At 44.6% G+C, this 21,313-nt stretch overlaps 2 protein-coding genes across 2 annotated transcripts in view; one reads left to right on the forward strand and one right to left on the reverse strand.

The window, feature by feature from the left end:
* Positions 1-2,169, forward strand: part of KCMF1 (potassium channel modulatory factor 1) — a 39,262-nt gene extending 37,093 nt beyond the window's left edge. The window contains exons 8-9 of the mRNA XM_026049946.1: positions 7-126; positions 1,512-2,169. Of these exons, the coding sequence (XP_025905731.1) occupies positions 7-126; positions 1,512-1,792 (401 nt within the window). The 3' untranslated portion in view covers positions 1,793-2,169. The remainder of the gene's footprint in view (positions 1-6; positions 127-1,511) is intronic.
* Positions 2,170-6,180: 4,011 nt separating this feature from the next.
* The window catches only part of HOOK3 (hook microtubule tethering protein 3), a 71,554-nt gene continuing 56,421 nt past the window's right edge, over positions 6,181-21,313 (reverse strand). The window contains exons 17-23 of the mRNA XM_026049929.1: positions 20,451-20,528; positions 19,698-19,732; positions 18,837-18,919; positions 16,664-16,764; positions 14,035-14,139; positions 13,838-13,909; positions 6,181-13,299 (exon numbers count right to left, since the gene is read on the reverse strand). Of these exons, the coding sequence (XP_025905714.1) occupies positions 13,159-13,299; positions 13,838-13,909; positions 14,035-14,139; positions 16,664-16,764; positions 18,837-18,919; positions 19,698-19,732; positions 20,451-20,528 (615 nt within the window). The 3' untranslated portion in view covers positions 6,181-13,158. The remainder of the gene's footprint in view (positions 13,300-13,837; positions 13,910-14,034; positions 14,140-16,663; positions 16,765-18,836; positions 18,920-19,697; positions 19,733-20,450; positions 20,529-21,313) is intronic.

Genomic DNA, 21,313 nt, shown 5'->3' on the forward strand with positions numbered 1-21,313 from the left:
CACCAGGTAACGCGCCCCGCGCCGCGGCCCCCGCGCGGCCCCCGGCGCCTGGCACGGCTCGGCCTCCGCCCCGGGAAACGCAGGCGGCGCCGGCGCCGGGGAAGAGCGTCCCGCCGCTCTACACCCGTAAACCATCACGCCAACACGCCGCCTGGGAACGGCGCGCCGTGTTCAGGCCGACCTCAGGATGTTGACGTCACCATGTCGGCATCGTGAGCGTGTCGCTCCTGAAATGAAATCGAAACACTGCCTCACTCCTTGAATTAATCTGGCACCGCTAAAAGCAGTACTGCTCATCCGCTGGATCACTCTGAAACGTGTTGGCTCTGCCCAGTGTGCTCAAGGATGGAGTGGTAGCCTGCCTTGTTGCCACGTTCAAAATACCAGGAGTGAAGGCGGTCCCACAGCTTGTGGGCTGCACTCGTAAGAGCTGTGGTGCTCAGGAGCTTCCCAGTTATTTCTGCATACACTTAGGTGTTTTTATGTAAAATCATAAAACATTCACCAGTTTTCTTGCACTGTCACGGGGGAATCCAAGAATTTAATATCCAAGAGTTCATAGGTGGCCTGAAGGGAGTTCTCCTGCTTTCAGGAAGCCAACTGAACTGTTCTCTGCAGGAATATCCGGTCACCTTGTAGTGTGCAGTGCAGAATGAGGGGCAGTTGCACAGGCAAACTAGAGATGCCCAGGCATTAATGCAATTAAAGCCTTAGAGCTGCGTGGGATACAGTTGCTTTCTGCAGACACAGGAAAGGGAAGACCCTGAAAAGGAAAGTGGTCTTACAGGAATGTGGTCCTACAGTCTGGGTTCTGGATATGTAAAGTGCATCTGAACCCAGACAAGGGATTGCTGCCAAACTACCCGCTCCGATCTGGAGTTCACCAGGCTCCTCTTCGCGTTTGTCACACCTCCCTTTGAGCCCTGCTGTGTCTCTGCTCCCAGGCAGTGGGTAAATATTATTGGCCATGTCTCTAGTTCCAAAGGAACAAAAGGAGTGAAACTTCTCTCATTTCCCCCTCCACTTCCAACAAAGCAAGTACATTTACAGTAATGTAAGGATGTCAGTTTAAGCAGTAAGTAGAATGAGAGGTCAGAAGTGGTATTGAGTAGGAAACAGATCTTCAGTAATAGCTGAAGGTTGAATAGGCATTTACATATTAAATGATTTGGAGAATGAGTAATAAAGCAAGGAGGGGATGCTGTTGTTAAGCGGGATAGGCGGCTGCTGTAGAAGCTGTGCTGAGGCCCAGGGTGGTTGTACAGAGAGGGGTCCCGTGCAGACTTGGCCTTGCGAAATGAGGAGGTTTCCCCCGAGCCCTGTGCCCCCAAAGCTGCTCCTGCGTCCGTTGGGTCTGGAGCGCGGAGCCGCTCCTGGGCTTCCCGTGCCCAGAGCCTGGGCCCTGGTGTGGGTGCCGGGCGGCATCGCGCGGCCTCCTGCGGGGGCCTATCCGGGAATGCGGGAGCGCCGGGAATGCGGGAGCGCCGTCTCCGCGTGCTGCTGACCCCGCGCGTGTGCCGGCGCCCGCAGGTTGAACGACCCCAAGCTGTCGGAGTGGGAGCGCCAGTCGGCCGAGAGCGAGCGGGCAGACTGCAGCCTCTTCGTCCAGGAGCTCCTCCTGTCCACCCTGATGCGGGAAGAGAGTTCCTCCTCGGACGAGGACGAGCGGGGCGAGCTGGCCGATTTCGGTGCTATGGGCTGTGTAGATATCATGCCTCTAGATGTGGCTTTAGAAAGCCTAAACTTAAAAGAGAGTAATAAAGGAAACGAGCCTCCTCCACCTCCTCTTTGATGACATCCCACTTCGCAGACAATGTCCTCTGTGCTGTATTTGCCAATGAAAAGTGGACAACAACTATCTTGGGTTTGTTTTGGTGATTGTAATTTCAGGTCTGTCACTCTTGTTACATTGTGTACATTCAAAAGAAAGAGAGAAAAGATATATATGATAATCATTTCCACTTAAAACTAATTTTTACTTCTAGCAGGTAAATGTAGGCTGCGGTGCGGAGCGGAAGGCTCCGTGCCCCGTACCTTGACATGCAAAAAGGCTCTCCTAATACTCCACATTCAAACTGAAGAGGAAAAAACAAAACAAACATGAAAAATCTCTAATGAAGCTGCTGTGTGTATTTATGAATATTAATGAATAAAAACTGCTTGGATGGTTTACCTTAACTACTGCATGACGTTTTTTGCAGCGTGCATGAGTTTTAGTGACCTTGTCATTTAAAAATTAAATACAAGGAGCAAAACTATAAAGACCCGGAGCTTTCCCGTTATTCGGAGGCGGCGACGCGGCGGAGCTGGAGCGGGAGCCGGCACGGCCGGAGGAGCCGGAGCCGGCGCCGCTCCCGCCTCTGCTCCAAGGTTTCCTTCTAACTGCAACAGTTTTTTTAAAAAAAAAAAAAAAAAAAAAAAGTTGCTTTTTTTTTTTTAAATTGTTAACATGTTTTATTCAGGTGTAGATGATTCATATATTCACTATGTTTAAGGAAAAAAAAGTTAACCTGGATTATGTTGTCTTCGTTTAAAAAAAAAAGAAAAAAAAGAAAAAAAGTCACCAGTCTCGGTCATATTTCGAGTTATTTATGTGTTTGCTTCGTAGTTGGCAGAGACCTGTTGGTGTCAGGAGAGCTCAAGGGTCCGCCCTCCCGCTTGTCCCTGCGTTACAGTGCAGTTCCGGATGCCGACTGCAGCACCTTCTATTTATTGTTTATTTTCTGTTGTTCTGGCTGGGAGAAAGACAACAGGCGTTCCGGTTGTATCGGGACCCCCGCTCGCCGGGGCCGTCGCTGCCCTCTGCGCCACACGCGGAGTGAAGGGTTGTGCGCAGCAGCCCTGGGAACAGGCCAGGCCACAAAGTCTGGATTTTTGTTTCATTTTTTTACTTTTGTGTCTAGGGGGGAGTTGATTTTGGAGGGCTTTGTTGTTGTTTCATTTGTTTGGGGGGGGGGGGGGGTTGTTTTTTTCTGTGGTTTTTGTTTTTGTTGTGTTTGTTTCTGTCTCCATTCCCGCCCGTGCAGGGAGATCCCGCAGCAGCCGTGCAGGATGCTCCCAGGGCCCTGTGCTCCGGGTGCTTCCCGCCCGCTCCCGCTCTCCCTGCGCTCCGGCTCCCGCAGGCGGCCGGGACCGGCGCCGCTCCCGGTGCCGCCACCTCCGAGCCGGAGCAGCCTCCCGAGGTTCAGGCTCCTCCTGAGAGAACAGGAATCCTCAGGTCCTGGTTGTTCCACCGGGGCAGGACGAGCCCAGTTCTCTCCCAGTCTCTGCAATGGAAATGTTGTCAGGGGACATTCAGCACCAGGGGCCTCCGGCTGTACTCAGTTACCCCCGGTCGCCCCTTCCTTTCTCGTGGTTGTTGAGGGTTTTCAAAGCCTTTCCAGCTGTAGCCTTTTCAAGCACCTCCTCTGCACATGACAGTAAGACACACGGTTCAATAAAGCGTTTTCAAGACTTGTTGGGTTGGTTCTCTCTGTTGTTGGTGCCTTCTCTGCCCCTTGTTCCCGCCTGCCCGCGGATCCGCTTCCCGTAGGAATCCCGGCGCATCCCGTAAAGGCGCTGCCGGAACGGGCGGCTCTGGGCCGGCCTCAGCGCAGGTAGGTGCCTGCCTGGCCCCGGGGAAGGGGCAGGAAGCGGCTTCTCCGTGGGGAGCGCCTGGCCCCTGCAGCGGCCGCAGCACCGGGGCCCTGGACAGACCTGGCTGCCCCACGGGAGCCGCGGAGGTCGGGTTCGCTCCCCTGGGCCCTGCAGGCCAGGCCAGGCGGCTGCAGCGGGGGTGGTGGCTCCCAGCCCGCTGCTGGGACAAGGTATGAGGAATTTTGCTGTGGGTTTTCCACAGATGTCCACGTTGAAGGAGCTGTGTGCGGGATGCACTGCGGGAGAGCGCTGTCTGGCCTTGGCCTCACCAGGGAGCCCCGGGGGCTCCATCCGGGCAGCTCCGCACGGGCGGCTCCGCAGCTGCGGTTGCTTCCAGCCCGGCCGCGTTGCTTCCTCCCGCTCCGCGAGCGCTGTGCAGCGCTGCCGGCTCCCCCGCTGGAGCTTCCCTCGCTGCTGCGGTCAGTGCGCGCCGGCAGGTGAGGGGCTGGCAGATGGACCTCGGGCGGGGACCCGGGGTGATTCTGGGACCTTGCGCAGGGTTTAGGTGCAGGGTCTAGAGCCAAGCCCGCCTAGGCTCGAATGATAGAAAGTCACAGACAGGCTGCATGAACAGGAAAAAAGCACAAATGCAAAATAAAACCATTTCAAAGCACAGTGCGTTGCCTTGTGAGAAGTGGCGTTTGCACCGAGCCGTGCAGCCGGCAGGGCCTCGTGCGAGGGAAGCAGAGGGTCTGTGGGAGGGTGCAGGGAAGGGCTCCTGCGCTGCACAGGAAGAGCCCGGAGTGCAGCAGGACAAGGACAGAGGGACCGGGATAGAGAGGGGCAGCAGCAAATCCGTTGGTGCCTGCGGGGATGAAGCGGCTGCTCCCTGTCTGTTCCGCGCACTGAGGTGCAGAGTTGCTGGGACAGGCGGCACGCGCAGCGCTGCAGCGGATGCAAGCGCGACAGGAGCTGCCCATGGGACACAGGGGCCACCCTCAGCAGCAGCCCCCCGGGAGCGTCAGCTGCTCCTGATCTCCTGTGAACGATGCGTAACCGGCTCCACGAGGGCGACCCGCACCTACACACTGCCTGCAGAGCCCTGCGCTGTGCACGTCCAGGTACATTCCATTCAGCTGTGTTTGTGCTGACTCATTCCAGCCCCGGAAGGCAGCGCGTGGCTGTATTTCCTGCTCAGGTTAGATTTGCAGCTTTAGGCAGCATCAGTTTCTACTGCACCCTCTGGCTTTGGTGCCTGGCTACCACTGCGGCCTCCTCACCCTGCCGCGGGTTACTCAGGTCCCCATGGATGTGCACAGAAAAAATAATGACTGGGAAAGAGCCAACCCAGCTCTCCCAGGACTGATGATGCCCGAAGATCGGGATCCCCTTGGAGCAAGAAGAGCCCCTGACCACAGGACACGGCAGCAGCCGCAGAGTGGGGGGACGCGGTGCCCCCCCCCCCAGCCCTGGAACGATCCTGGGATCCCACGGGAAGCGGTGGCTCCGCTGCCGCCCTCTCCTCTCTGCGCATCCCTGCAGTGTCTGAGTCTTTAGGAGAGCTGCAGTGCCGGGTGGAACAATCCCTACGGGAGGAGAGGATCAGCTGCTCTGGTGGCTGCCACCCTGCAGGGGGGCTCGGGGCAGAGAAAAAAGGACACAGAAAGCTGCCGAGAAAACAAGGGAAGAAACAAGCATTTACATTTTGTATAAGCCTTTATTTACAACTTGTTTAACAACTGTACACTCTTCGGTAACCTTGGAAGCATTAGTGTATTTCATTGGGAAAAAAAATATTAAATGTTTCAATTCTAATGATCATTGCTGAGATTTTTTTTTTTGTCTATATACAGATATGTATATATTAATACTGCTACCATGACAATCTGGTAGTTACAGAATCCATAGGTGAACTGAAATGGGAAATTAATGTTTTTGACACTCTAGGAATCCATTCTCTTACAGGAAAAAAAGAAAAACCCGAAAACGTGTGTGTGTGTGTGTGTGTGTCACTGGCACTTTCACAAACAGCCACTTTGATGACGGGTCACTCAACTCAGGCCTGTCAGAGATGGGGCCAGGCCCACAGACCCCAAAACAGGGAGTTTTTGCCCCAAGGGCCTGGATTCCCGCCCCCTGGCGCAGCCGTGGGGCCGGTGCTGGCGGACAGCCCCGTGGTTGCAGGCGCAGGGTCCCGCTGAGCCCCACACTGCACGCGGCGGCGGGAGCGAGCGCGCAGGTCCTGACGGGGTCGAGAAGCAGCTTCTTAAACGAGCAGAGGCAGCGCGGAAGCGCTTCCGAGTTACACTGTCTATGTACGGCGAAATCTGCTAGCAAAACTCCGTATACAGAGCAACAGCCATGCTAGTGCAAGTGGAAACGAGGGAGCGCGGACTGGGATAAGAGCGGAAAGGAAGGATAAGGGCACAGGTAGGAAGGGAACGGCCCCACTTACAGCCTGTGCAGTGCTGGAGGTGCCGACGCTTTCGGCCTCGTTACTGCCACTCTCCTCCTGTCCTCAGCTAACAACCGCACGGAGATGGGGGCGCAAAGACGGGTCCTTTGGCCTCCCCGGAGGCCGTGTCGGGAGAGACACGGGGAAAAGGGGAAGCCGCTGCCCGGGACGGCCAGTGTCTCTGCACGTGGGTGTCCCGCTGCGAGACCAGACGCCCCAGTCTTAAGTGTAGAACTGGATAAGTTTTGGTTATGCAGTCTGGACAGAAAAGCAAGTCATGCACTGAACAGTCCCTGTTACAAAAATGCTGCAGGTCATGCAACCACATCACTGCAAATAAAGAAAATAAAGAAGAAAGTTAAAGAGCAGCAAAGATATCGTTATTGTTAGAATGAGAGCAGAAGAGGTGTTTTCAGAGCAGCTTAGGTGAGTCCGTCTCTACTCAGAGCTGTGCAAATCCATGGAGGATCCATGGATTCCATCTTGGCTGGGCCAAATCTCAGCTTGACGGGAAGGTTCACAACAGAGCCCGGGAGAAGCTGCAGAACCGAGTGCCCGGATTGATCCAGACTTAGGTCCTGTCTAGCACAGTCCCAAAGTGCCTCATTCCAGCAGCATTCCGGCAGCGGGAAACCCCGCATGCCAGGAAAGGCGCCTGTGCCCCGCTGGGATTGCCTGAGGGAAGAGGGGATCCGAGGGCATCCCGGCTCCCGACGCGGCCGCCGCTGACTAGGTTGGGATCCTTGCAGGAATCCCAATCCAAGCGTGCCGGGGGGAACTGTAACTGAAATCAAGGGCGCACCAAAGGAAAGAGCCTTTCCCTTACAAATCCCGGGGTTTCACCTCCTCATCCACCCATGCACAACACTAACCACAGCAGGAGCTCCTCATTTCCCAGTGGGAAAACACCCCGCAGGGCTCTGCATCAGACCCCGATTCCTCACTGCAAGCGACGGTGATTCCACAAGATTCCCTCTGCCCTGCTCCACTCCCGAGTTCCATCACAGAGCCACATCCCGACACGTGGCCGTGGCATGTCCCGGCCACCAGGAACCCGCCTGGTTCCCGGGAGGATCCCACCGGCACGGCGAGGCCGAGCCCAGGGCCGAACCCTCCAAGCAGCCGCTGCTGCCCCGGGCGCTCCGGCCTCGCGTGGAGCCCCTGCAGCCACCAGCTCCTGGCTCCGGGGATCCAGTACTCCCATCCCGGCATCCCGGTGACCCTGCTAAGGGAAACCTTTGGGATCTGCTTCCCGCCTGGAGCCCTCATGCCGCGCCAAGGAGGCTGCGGGTGACGCCAGTGGCTCCACAGGTGAATCCTACACACAGCAGCCAAGAGCACCTCAGGGAACGGGATCTGGGTGGGATCTGGGCCGTGACAGAGGGCACACCATGAAAACACCCGTGACCTTGTGGCACACGAGGAGGTCAACTACGGGATTCATCCCGAGCTCCTGCTGATCCACTGGCTGCGACTGGATACCAGAACCACCTGCTTGGGAAGCTGCTGCGGCTGCAATGCCAGGCGTTCCTTCTATGTCCCATGGGACTGCTGGCTGGCCCGGTTTTCCTGCACTTTCCAACTTACTTTAATTCACTACCTAATTCCCTAATGCAATAAAAACAGAGCTTAATAAACCACCTCTGTATTCCAGCTTTCTGTGCATCCACAAAATTTGCCAAGGATGGCCAGGCTACAGGCGCGAAGCCCTCAGGATCTCCCAGTAAGGCGGCGAGGAGGCTACAGGGAAGGCGCGTGCTGGGATTTCGGGATGAGGCGCAAGAAGCCGCAGGTCACTGTGCTGACGCGGGCAACGCCAGGCTCCTCACGGAGCAGCCGCCTCCGCGTTCCACCCGCTCCCAAGCCGGCAGCGGGAGGGCGCTCCCAAGGGCTCTCCGGTTTCAGCTTTCAAACTCGAGCGGCAGAGCCGCGTGCTGGCAGACACATCCGTTCTCATAGCCCGCTGTCGGATTTTTGATTTTTTTTACCCTTCCCCCTCAAACCTAGTAGATCACCCTTTATGTTCCTTTGTAGCCCGCATGGTCACCGAGCAGCCTTCGCTGCTCCTCTGGACCTCCGCAGAGGGCACATTCCAAGGCGCAGGAGGCTCCCGAGGCTCCGTGCCAGGACATTCCCAAGGCCCTGGCGAGCGACCACCCGGACGCGGCTTTGATGCCTCCCGACGCCTCTTCCTGCTGCAGACCCGATCCCGGCTCGGGAGCCGTTCCGGGTTCGGCTGCACCGGGATGTCCCTCCGAGACGCCCACCCTGCGACATGACGGGGACGCCAGGGCACGAAGCCAGAGCACAGCGGAAAATCCCACTCGCCGCACGTCCTGCCCTACATTCAAATCCCTGCATCCGCGATGATCCGCGTTTTCCTGCTAGCAGGATGATGAACGCGTCGCGCTTGCCAGCCCCAGCTAATGCAGCTGTTCTGAGAAATGGTCTATGGAAAGGTTTCTTTACAAGCCCTTGGTTTCCTGAGATCACAATTCTGTCGTAGTTCAGCTCCTAAACTACTCTGTGAGCGACAACCCTGCGGGATGATGACCTGCTTCAAAAGAGAACACATGGAAGTATTTCCTGACGGAGACACCTCCCTCAGGCAGTTATTCACACCACACAGGTGAGGAGGAGGCCTGAAAAATCAGTGAACTCTGGTCTGGGAGAGTCTGTCAATCAACGTTACTGCTAAACACAGAGTCCATATTCTACCTAACACACGCGTGCAAAAATCCCCAAAAAGTCAGAATTCAATATCTGACTCTGAGTGCAAAAATGTTTCCCTCATCAATCCTTGCAATAAGTCAGGATGCTTGGGAAAGAAAAATCCCCACTAAGAGTAAAATTCAGGTACTGTTTGCTTCACAGGAGGAAAAAAAAAATATTAGCCACTTTCAGGACATTTTTCCTCATTGTCACCAACTAGAGGAAAATCGACTGTTAAAGATAATATTTCGCTATTACTGTATCTACATAAAACATCAACACATCAACGTGATCAAACTCACTAAAAATCTGCTAGGAAGCCACTAAGTGGAGAGTCTCATAGACAAGAGGACTGAGGAAAAGTAAAAGTTATTTGCACATGTCAAAACACAGGGGGACTTATAAAACTGCCAAATCCTCTTAAAAAAAATTTCTCGACAGCTTGCATATACCACTTACCACTAAGATTATCGTAAAGCAACAACAGCAACAGTCAAATTACTTCAAATGCAAGGAATACAAATTTGGCAGTGCTCCTTATACAAATAGAAAGCCACAAAACTAGCAGAACTATTACTACAAACTCAAGTGATGCCAGATCTAGATCCCCAATATCTCATTTCCACGAGGAAGATGAGGAGTATTTTGTAGCCATTGTACAACACTGTCAACTCTAACAGTAGGTTTCCCCTTGCACTACGGTGGGACACGCTATCATTAATTAAACTGTCTCGATTTATACAGTACTTAGAAAATATATATCATGACCCAGGTGATTAAGTGTGGTGATACCAGGAAAACTTACCAGGAGCACCTGAATATTTTTTTTTTATGATGTCTAATTTACGCTACAACTAACTCTTCAAGGAAGTATACAAAACAGGACAAAACACACATCTTTGAAGACCAAAACTAAGCTCTAGCTCCTAAGCAGCACACACATTTGTGCATTCAACTGTCATCTTCTATTGGCATTCAGTTCAGATCTCCAGGGACATCCTTATGGATAGGTCCTTGGCACAGGATTTAGGAATGTATTCTTACTATTTCAAATGTGTTTTCACCACCATGAACATCTTATCTCCTCTTTAAGATCACTATGTAAGATTTCTCTTTTTTTTTTTTTTTTTTGCAGTTTGAGGACAGTGTGTGATGTTGCTTTATTAACTGATTAATATAATCTTAATATAAATACTTTCTAATGGTACACAGGAAATCTTACAATAAGCCTCTTAAAGTAGCTCTAAGTAGCTATTGTACTGACAGAATTTTGTTTTGCAGGTTTTTTGCTTATGTTTTTGTACCGATAAAGGTATAAAGAGACAATGTTCATGAGCAAGTATCTCCCGTGCAGGTTCTCATCCCCTCAAGCCACCTCTGAGCTCCTCAATACCCCACAGCCTGCACGGCTGCCTAACCACACAGCTTCCTTGAAAGAAAAACAAGGAGGCTGAAGCCTTTCAACGAAGCAGCCTTTCTTGCTAGCGGAAGATCCGACGGTGTTCACCACCTGCATTCAAGAGAACTGTCCACACTCAAGAACTCCTGTGTGGAACAAGATACAGGAAATTGCTAAAAAAAACCCAAGAATCTAAATTTAGAAGACAGCACATATGATCTACCAGAACTGGATACAGACAGATTATCTTTACAGGTATTTCTAAGATTGCAGTATATTTTTGCATATTAAAATATAACACAAGTTCTAAGAAAGAAATACCAGGATTTCTATGAGTTTGGGAATTCCCCAAAAACAAAATAATGTTTTTATCTTGACTGACAACTATTGTAAGCAGTAGTAAAATTCAGAATCAATATTACTTTTTTTTTTCTCTTACATATATGATGATGAATATGATATTTTTTTCTTGCAGGCAACTATAGAAAATCCTGTAGTGCCATATCTTATGCGAAAATTAAAGTTAAAAAAGAGGAGGCACCACAGAACAGATAATAAAAAAACTAAGTACAAAAGTGGAGAAAGACACAGAAGAGAGAAAAGTAAAAACCAAAAGGGAGGTTTTTAATCAGTGTTCAGTTTCTAACCTATCAGAGACCTCTGCTTATGATCAAAAGACTTGTTGATAAACTAGTAAAGAAAATATTAAAATAGTATAAGAAAGTTTCTGTTCTAGTGTGTTGATTTTATTCCATTTACTTTAGACATGCATCTAATTAATAGTAAAAGTAAATTAAATGATTAGACACATTTAAGAAATAAAACCTCCCATTAAAATCTTTGTATCCCCTTCTTTCCCTAATAGGCTTTGGCAGTTTGGTAACTGACAGATCTGGTCAGATAAAAATAAAAAGAGTTTTAAATAACCTTGGGTTCTTTCTCTGGGTAATATAAAACACCATATTTACGAGAGAAAACAACATACTCTAACTACATTGCACATATAACCTGCAATAATATCAAGTTCCTCAAATGATTAGAATGGAGTGTACAAGAAGATTAGATAAAGACTTCAGAAAATAAAAAATAAAGTCATAATTTTACTAGATAATCAGAGACTTCTGCCCCTTCAGCATTTTGAACCTCATGAAGAGTCAGCAAAGCAACCATCACCTGTCTGAGACAGAGAACTACCCTGTAACTTTTATGGATGGGAGGTATTCTCCTCATCTCATCTAAATTTGCATGCATAGTCCAGACATGACGAACGTTGAGGATCTTTACAGAATTTTTAGAAAAACACTTATTTCAAAATCTGAGAATTAAAAGGAAAACCTAATAGACTTTGGCAGATGTTTCTGTAATGCTGGAAAAATATTGAGGGAATTTTCAGACGTACTGAATACATTTTTTAGTATAGATTATAACAGACAATGTATTTGAGGGTAAAACTGTGCCTAGGAACAGCCACCACTCTCAATCTAGGTCTATCAGTTTTAATGATCCTTGGCTCATTCCAGCTGAAAATATCTCGGAATGGTAATAAAAATTAGAATATCTTTTCTCAGAAGGGATTAATGAACAGAAATGTCTTCATGGGAGAAAGCATTAAAATAAGGGAAGAGGGATAAATTCAGAAACTCGAATGTATGCCCATCAGGGACCAGCGTGAAAGAAAAATGTTTAAGACTGAATTTTCACAAAGGGTACGTGTACAAAACATTCAATTAATACTCATAGGTACTTTATGCCCATCACTCCTTTGATGAATACAGCAAGGAGAGCAGAGTCACCCTAAAGATACCGAGAACTTCAAATTAAGACCAAGGCCTAATTTAGCCATAGGGATCGTCACCTACCCTGCTGATAAACAAGCTGCTATACGAGTGCCATATTTAGTCAGCTACATACTAAACAGTTGGTACAACAAAAGACAGCCAGTTTCAACCAAAATCAACGACAAACTCACCTCAAGGCACTAGTACCATTAGTAAGGCAACTGATATAATCATAACCTGAATCAATGCATGAAAAGTAAGTTTTTTAGTAGGGAATAAAAACCGGAATAGATTAATAACTGCAATGTGTCTGAGCCTCGATCCATTAGGTTCTACTAGTCCAAAATTAGATATTTTAAATGCCTTCTTTTAAATGGATTATGCTGTAGCATATAAAACATTCCAAGTATTTCTTAATATTCTATAACATATATTAAGCACATATTTGACCAAGAGGAATGGGATAAACCATTTGAAAATATGCATCTGTAAACGAACAGGTAACACCAGTTGATTACCAGGAACAGATATAAACTCTTTTTAGGGAAGGGGAAAATAACGTCTGAAGAAAATCATCCTGTTTCCTTAATAGAGATCAAGAATAAAGAAATCTGTGTGTACAAAGGATTAAAGAAAGCAAACAACTAAAAGAGATGGCAAAGAACATTGCCATATCACCTAGTTGCAAATGGCAAGTTTTTTTAGCTGCAAATGTTTTTCACAACAATATTATGCACTGGTTTTGCATTTCTTGTAATGAGTTTTCAGCCTTTTTCTTTTAAAGCATCAGGTTACACCACAATGAAAAGCCTAGCTCCTTTTGAACAAATATAGTCTTAAAAAGCATTAACAACCCTTGGAGGCACAAATGTATCAACTGTGACAGGAAATTTACATTGTTAAACAGCTTATGTGAGGCTTTTCGTAAGAGGCCAGGCTTCATGCAAAACAAAAAAATAAGACTCCATTATTATACACCACTCCTCTAGATGTTTTCAAAACTTTGGCACTCTCAAAAAGGCAGAAAAAATAGAAAGATCGACTCCAAGAAAACATAATCAAAGGGCACTACAGGCTAAAGAGAAACCATAACAAAACCCTTTCCTGAACTGAGGAATAACAGCGGTGAGTAACTAGGGGCAGAGATGGGATGCTGGTTGATTTTCCTTGGATGTTGTCATGTGCAACAGAGGTGGCCTGGATCACAGGGCAGTTTTCTCTTTAAGGGCAAGGCTTCTCTACCTTGCTGTTGCTGGCTGGACGTGGCCAGGGTAGGATCTCCTTGTGCTCGTGGCTTGCCTTTGCCTGGCCAAGAAGGACTGTCCCGAGCCCGTGCTGGCCAGTCTGTCTTCTGCTGCTTTTTTATGCAGAGTCATCCCCTGTGAACAAACAGAAACTTATCAGAGAACACACACACACCATACTGCACACACCACTCATTTACAGTTTATTTTCTCTTCTTCAACACTATCATAATTTGAATTTCAAACACAAAACATCATGTATTTAAGAACGATAGGGCTAAGATTTGCTTCCTGTTCTTTTTCAGTGTGTTCCTTCTTTCTAATCACTGTCCAAGTTCAGAGCAGCAGCTGAAAAGAGGGACACCAATGTCTCCTATCTGGACACACTCATATGAGCACAGAGTACCTCCACTTCTGAACTCCATCTTAATCTGCTGTTTCCAGAATGACTTTCTTATGCTTTTAAAAGTTTATTTTACTTAATGTTCATCTTGAACATACAGGAGTATACTCTTATATAGTGATTTTTATAAAATTATTAAGGACAATCTGGGTGTTTGTGTGTCAGATAATACATTAAAAAAATTCTTAGATAAATGCAGATTGTGATGAGCAACACAGAAACAATTAATATTAACACTTTACATTTGTTTATAAATTTGGAAATTCTTACCATATTGTACCAGGCACTAACGATAAGTTTCTCCTCCATTTCTTTCTGACTCTTTGTTTTTTCATATTCTTTCTAAAATAATAAAAAAAGGCAAAGAAAACATACATTAAAAATATAGTAAGTACTAGAGAAACACAGCCAACACTTAAAAAATGCTGAGAAAACACAAGATATCTATTGAAAAGCATGGATATTACCTCCAATGAATGAAACAATCTGTCCTGCTCCTGCAACTGATTCTTCAGAGCCTGAATCTCAGGAGCTGCACCTTGGTTTTGTTTAGGATCTAAAGTACGTATCACCTAGGAGAGAAAACCAAAGTTTGTTTTTAATCAAGTAATGCAAAAGCTATCTAACTAAAGGAAAAGACATCAAGGAGTCCTAACCATGTAAGGCAGTTTAAGAAATACAAAAATGACTTTAAGTCAGCATTACAAAATGACATTCCAAAGCGTGAATCAGGAAGATGTACAGTTCAGAGGCTGACTAATGGAATACAATCCCAGCAGCCAAGATGATGAAGGATTGTCTCTGAACACCAGTCATGAAATGTTGAATGCATCTGAACTGTTTTCTCTTACGGAACAGCAATTTAATGCAAGATTTCTAATAAGAAAGACTGACACCTAGGAGGTTCATAAGGCAGTTCCTACCCCATCTGCATTACCTTGGGATCACAGTGTAAGGAATATTCCCTCAAAGGCCCTTCTTACAGATAAAGGTTATCTCTCTGTTTCCTGCCATTTTCTCTCTCAAAAGTTCTGTTAAGACAATGAGCCTCTTATGGTGCATGCACGATAACTATGCAACTAGATAAGATGAAACAATATCTGGTTATGCTATTATATGATTATCTATCACAGGCAGCATTTAAATGCTAAGAAATATGGAGTTAAACCTCAAACGAGCCCAGTAGAAGTGCAAGATTCCTAAGTTTGTCTTAAAAACCAGCAGAAACTTCCTAACAACTTGTGGATCCATGGAGAAAGACTTCACATCTTTTTCCTTTCCACCTATTCTACAATGAGGAAGACCCCAGGCACTGAAAAAAAATGACTAAGTTATTTTTACTGGACAGTACTCATAGAGGACACCTCATAAGTACCACCTGGGGTGCATCAAGAAGAGCGTCTCCAGCAGGTCGAGGGAAGTGATCATCCCCCTGTACACAGCCCTGGTGAGGCCACATCTGGAGACTGTGTCCAGTTCTGGGCTGCCCAGGACAAGAGGGATGTGGAGCTGCTGGAGAGGGTCCAGCGCAGGGCTACCAGGATGATCAGGGGCCTGGAACATCTGCCCTGTGAGCAAAGGCTGAGAGAGCTGGGTCTGTTCAGCCTGGAGAAGAGGAGGCTGAGGGGGGACCTGATCAGTGTCTATAAACACCTCAAGGGAGGGAGGGAGGAGGAGGGGGCGGCCTCTTTTCAGTGGTGGGCAGGGATAGGACTAGAGGAAATGGCTTCAAACTGAAGCATCGGAAGTTCCACAGGAACTTGAGAAAACAGTTTTTGACAGCGAGAGTGACAGAGCCCTGGCACAGGCTGCCCAGAGAGGTTGTGGAGTCTCCTTCTTTGGAGATCTTTAAAACCCGCTTGGACGCAGCCCTGTGCCACGTGCTCTAGGTGACCTGTGTGTGCAGGGGGGTTGGACTCGATGACCTCTGAGGTCCCTTCCAACCTTAAGCATTCTGTGATTCTATGATAAGTACGTGAACTATGTTATCTGAGAAAATACATACTAGACTTAAATGTAACTTATAGAGCAGAAGGCTAAAATGATTCTATACACCATCATGACAAATAAAGGCTAAAAGTAGATGAAAAAAAAAAGTAATCTAAGAGCACTGAAGAATAATGCTCCTATTGTATAAAAGACATTACGTTACACACGACTTAAAAAACAGTGTTATTCTAAGGGGAAATCATGTCTCTTTCTTCCATTAGAATACACAGAAAGAGAAAACAATGCAAAGTATAAAACAGGAAAGATCTGTTCAGATTTCAAAAAAGATCTTTGAAATATCCCAAGAAGTCATGCTTTAATAGCAGCCTTCTTTTCTACAAAAGTATGTATGAAGTAGCAGAACAAAATGCTTAAAGTCAGTAGAGCTATCATAGGTGGCTAAGTAAGATTAATTTATTTATAAAATTTATACACTAAAAGAGTTTCTAAATCAAAACTTGAATAGAAACTAGGTCAAAGGAAATAAAATAAATTCAAATTTAAATCAGTAAAGATGATACCACCACAAGGCAAATACCTCTGGCTCTAAGCTCTGAGGGTTATGACTAAGAACTTGGCAGAGCCCCAAAAAAACAACTCCTTTTGATTTGGTACATAGGGGTCGTTTCCTGACTCTGGAATACAGCACCAGAGCCACTGGTATTGGCTACTCCTATACCATGAGTAAGGGCACTGCTTCAGACAATCTACATCACTCGCTCAAAGTTGGAAGAATTTCCTCAAAGAAACAGGTTACCACAGGATTTAATGCTCTACCCTTGTCATCAGCTGGCATTTGTCAAACTTAATGAGCTTTATGTAAACCTCAAAAATCTGTAGCAGTGGATAAATATTTATTCAGAGAAAAATAATGAGTTTTGAATAGATAGTATGATCACAAACACAAAAACAGAGAAAAAGCATGTGCTGAAGAAATAATGAACATTAAGCACCATGATGGTATGAAGATGCAAAGTAAGATGCAAAGTAACTCACTAGGCCTTTTCTTTCTCTTGTTACGGTAAATATAATATCTCATTTCATTTTATTCCTGTGGAGTGATGTGGTGCAGTCTATCAGATCACTAATATAGATAAAACCACTTACACTTTTTGCCTTTTCCAAATACTTTTTGTATCGCTCTTCCATCTGCTTCATTTCTTCCTCCTTTTTCCGCAAAGCTTCTTGTAATTCTTCTATTTTCAGTGCTTTGAGTCAGAAGATAAACACATTGAAAAATAAATAATTATAACATGCTTTTTTTCCATGTGTTTAAGCAAGAACTAAAGGCACAGCTAGGACTCTGCTCAGTTAAGAAAAGCTTTACATATGCATCCTTATACAGAAGATACAACGGTTTCATAACTAAACAGTTCAGAAACAGATGAAAAATATTTGCCCCTACAACTCATTAGCTAGTTGTTCTGTTAAAAACAGAAAAAGTTTGCTTTCTTAATTTAGGAAGAAGTAAATAGCAACAGAATCATAAATCAATGCCTTTACTGAAAAAGCTTACACAATTGAGTTTGCTGCTGCTTTTTAGATTTCAAGATATCTTAGTAGTGTAACTGAGATAAACAAGAGTTGTCTATTCCAAGTGAAAAAGGATTCTTGCTTCTACAATGTAACTTGAACTTCTAAAATGTAACACTAAACAACACTTTGTGACAGAGATTTAGGACATTTTTTCTCCACAACTTCTCAAGCAGCAGTGCAGACCAGCAGGACTGATTGTCACTGCACAACCTTACCCTTGCATATATAAAAATATGCTGATCTGCTATTGTTTATCAACTCAGATCACCTATTGTTTATCACTGCTATTAATGCAGGGAGGAAGGGGACCAGCTGTTCTCGCTGGTGGCCAGCGATAGGACGAGGGGTAATGGCCACAAGCTGAAGCACAAGAAGTTCCGTCTCCAGGTGAGGAGCAACTTCTTTACTGTKAGGGTGACAGAGCAGTGGAACAGGCTGCCCAGGGAGGTTGTGGAGTCTCCTACTCTGGAGGTCTTCAAAACCCACCTGGATGCCACCCTGTGCCACATGCTGTAGGTGTGCCTGCTGGAGCAGGAAGGTTGGACTAGATGATCTCTAGAGGTCCCTTCCAACCTTAAATATTCTGTGAATCTGTGAATCTGTGAATCACCTGTTTATCATCTGCTATATATATATGTATCACCTCAGATCTTAGAAAGATCAGTTTCATTATCATAAATCAAAAGCATCTAACATTGGTGCCTGACTCTCAGGCAACATTAAAATGTGTCAGCTTCATTTTGCAATGTTCAAAGTACAACTGAGATATAAATATTTTTGGTCTATCAAGACAAGCACTCCAATCTAGACTTTTTAAAAAGCAACTTGTAATTCCAGTAAAGCAGCCACACAAGCCTTAATGTGCCGTAGTCAGGGACTCAGAAATCTGCTATTAAATGCTCACATTCAGACACATCAAGTTTGAAATGATTACATATTTCTTAGCTATTCATGATGTCCCTGAACTCCACCAATAGCTCTTATTTTTAAGAAAAACTATTTCATAATATGTTCTGTGGTTTTAACTCGGAAGAAAAAAATCTTTTTGGATCTAGAATTTACATAATTGTACTAAAATGGTATTACAATCTTCCCAGACTGCAAACTTGCATGAAAAAATTTGCTTTAGAATTAACCAGACATGCTGCACTAGTTTAAGCATTTCCCTGTAACAGACAGACTCAAAATCAACAATACTCCTTCTTTGTTATTACTTAGGAAATAGGTAAACGTACTCATCAGCCATTTACAACCAGAGGTTGGGTATGGCTTTGATCTGACCTACTGGCCAAAATGCTACATTCTCATTGACTGACATCCAAAAATCCTCACATTACAATGCAAAACACACTCTAAGATCTGAAAACATACTGAAGTAATATATGTACTAGTAACAAAAATAAGCTGGAGGTGTCAGCAAGAGTTTCTTAAAATAGGCTATCAGGAAACATGACACAGTGCTTAATAGTTGAGACTAAATGAGACGCGACAAACAAGATTGACTCAGTATTTCTAAGGCCACTCATACAACGAGCTCTAAAAACATCATCTACTATGTTTCAAGCAACCGATGTTATCTTTCTGGTCTGCCTAATGCTGAAAAAATAACAACACACTATGACTGCCATTTAAAATGTACACTTTGTTTATCTCAGACCTTCTATAGATATTACAATAAAATACCTTGATCTGCATACAAAATACTTAACAATGAAAAGAAATGATGCATTATGAGTTAACTCACAACTGTTGTTACATCTTGGTTCCAAATCCTCGATAATAGCTCGTTTCTTCTGTAGCTCATTGTTGGCTTCATGGAGCTTCTCCCTGTTACAGAACACAAAAGCAGATATTATTTTCCCAGTAATTTTACTGTGCCTCCATTACGCTACAGAAAATATCACTCATATAGCCACTGTGATTGACTTTTGGTTGTACTGTTTGAGGATGAATGACAGGTGGATTAATATCATCCTGGAAGTGTTGGTAAAACAAACTGAAAAAGCAGAACAGTATATAGATAACTGTAACAAGACACAACTTAATTCTCGGTACAGAATTATAAACCTGCTTTAGAACTCATAGTAAACTCTACCATTTATTCTTGCTCTGGTAATAAAAATTACACTTAGAAACAGTGGCTTAACAGCAATACAACAGAAACTATGCATATTTTGGTAAGCCAGTTAATAAATGAACAACTCTATGCATTTTAGAAAACTGTGAAATAAAAAGCAGTGCAGAAATAGTAGAACAAAATGCTAACATTAACTGTTATCTTTTATGCTAAGTATATACTAGAAAGAAAACAAGGAAAATGAGTTATTCCTCCTGATTAAAGATTTACATGATGTTAAGTATTCTCATCATCTCAAAATTATGATTCTTGTACAACTCTTTCTAATTTGACAAAGCTTTTCTATAAGAGGTAGAATAAATACCTAAATAACAAATCCCTTAATAGTGCTGTGCTATCTAAATTTTTATTGGATATACATCTTCTGCATATATTATTTATGAGTGTCTGCACTACCAGTGCTGTTAATGGAAAACACAGAAAAGCAAATCATTTCATAGAAGGGAAAAAAAAAGACATAATACTTACAGATGCTCTTCTAGTTTCTTTTTCAGAAGAACTGACTAAAACAGAAAGTTACATGTGTCATTTTTAATACACAATGGAACTTTAATATTATTTCAGGTTACAAACATGTAATTTTGACAATTATAATCATATTTTGACTTTTTTACTTCATTCAATTCTAGATCACAATTATAAAGCCACCTCTGTGGCAGTTATCCTTCCACTGATAGTTTTGTAACTTCTATCAAATTAGAATACTTTACAATTTTACAAATATTTTCCTGGAAACTGAATCAATACAGGTAAGACTGTAAATGACAGAACTCAATGGCAGTGTTTTGCTTTCTTCATAATTTAGTATTTTGTAGATTAGACTCAATTAACATACTTAAAAAGGCACAACAAAAATTACTGGAAGAGCTATCATACCAATGCTGCAAAGCAACCTGCATAAGGACTTACTTGAAACAAAACCCTTGGCCCCATAGAAATTAGCAAAGAGTGAAGTGTCTGACAGGAACATGGCAGGAATGTCACCCTCAGTTGCTCCATTTTTCAGTTTCATATCTTTACTGTTTGTTTACACACATGTAAATATACAACTTACAGTGTTCCACTTTGGTTAAAACACATGTGGATTAAGCTCTATAGATGTAAGCTTCAAAGTAAATTTAACCTTAAACTCACTTTACACCTAGTAAGCATCTCTCAAAAAAATAAAAGCAATGTCTGTATACTGAATGTAGTGTTAAGTAAATAGAAAGCCATACTCACAATAGCCTTGAGCAGAAGCCCATGCCAAGAAACAGAGATGACATTAGTATAAAGCAAAACAGCAGCCAACAGAAGAAATATTTAGTTACTCATGAACAGAAAAAGTTAAAGCAATGCATTTTTTTTCCAAACATGCACATTTTTCTCCTCTATTCTCATCAGAAATTTCACTTTGTAACATCTTCTAAAACATTTCACTAAAAACAGAGATATAATAGTAGTAAAACAGCACATGTGTAAATCAAGTTATTGAAAACATAAATTTAAAGGACAACAGCAACTGCTGTTTTGAAAAATTATTTTAAAACAAAAGTCATACTAGCAAAAAAACAGGAGAAAATATGCAGTCCACCGTGGTAAAACCAACATGAAGAGATGCACAGATTTTGGTGGAGTGATTGAATTGTGAAATATTCACACAGATTAAATACAAGACAAATATACAATATTTAAATCAGAGGCAGCTTTTTTGTTTTGTATTTATCCAATATCAGTCACAGAGGGTCTCTATTATGTGACTGATGCTCCACAATCCTACCTCAATTTAAGATAAAAATCAAAGCAACTTTACTGCTTTTCCTGCCAATGCTCTTTCAACATAGGTTAAAACACACAGCCAACAGAGACATATGAATGTGCAGCCTCAGGAAAGCTTTTAGCTTTGCTGTAGCATAAAAGACGTCAAAATATTGACTTTGATCACATCCTTGCTTATTGCACTTTGCAAAACTGATTCCACTGGCATATTCTCACATTAATTTTAACTCCTAGCACTTCTGTGGGACCAAACTGCTCCCTTTCCCTTGCATACAGATTGAATGTTCTCATAGACAAGAAACTGACAAAGATTCACACTGCAAACC

Source organism: Nothoprocta perdicaria, unplaced genomic scaffold (genome assembly GCF_003342845.1).
Source record: "Nothoprocta perdicaria isolate Ctin4 unplaced genomic scaffold, notPer1 scaffold_63, whole genome shotgun sequence".
In the NCBI taxonomy this organism is placed as follows: Eukaryota; Metazoa; Chordata; class Aves; order Tinamiformes; family Tinamidae; genus Nothoprocta; species Nothoprocta perdicaria.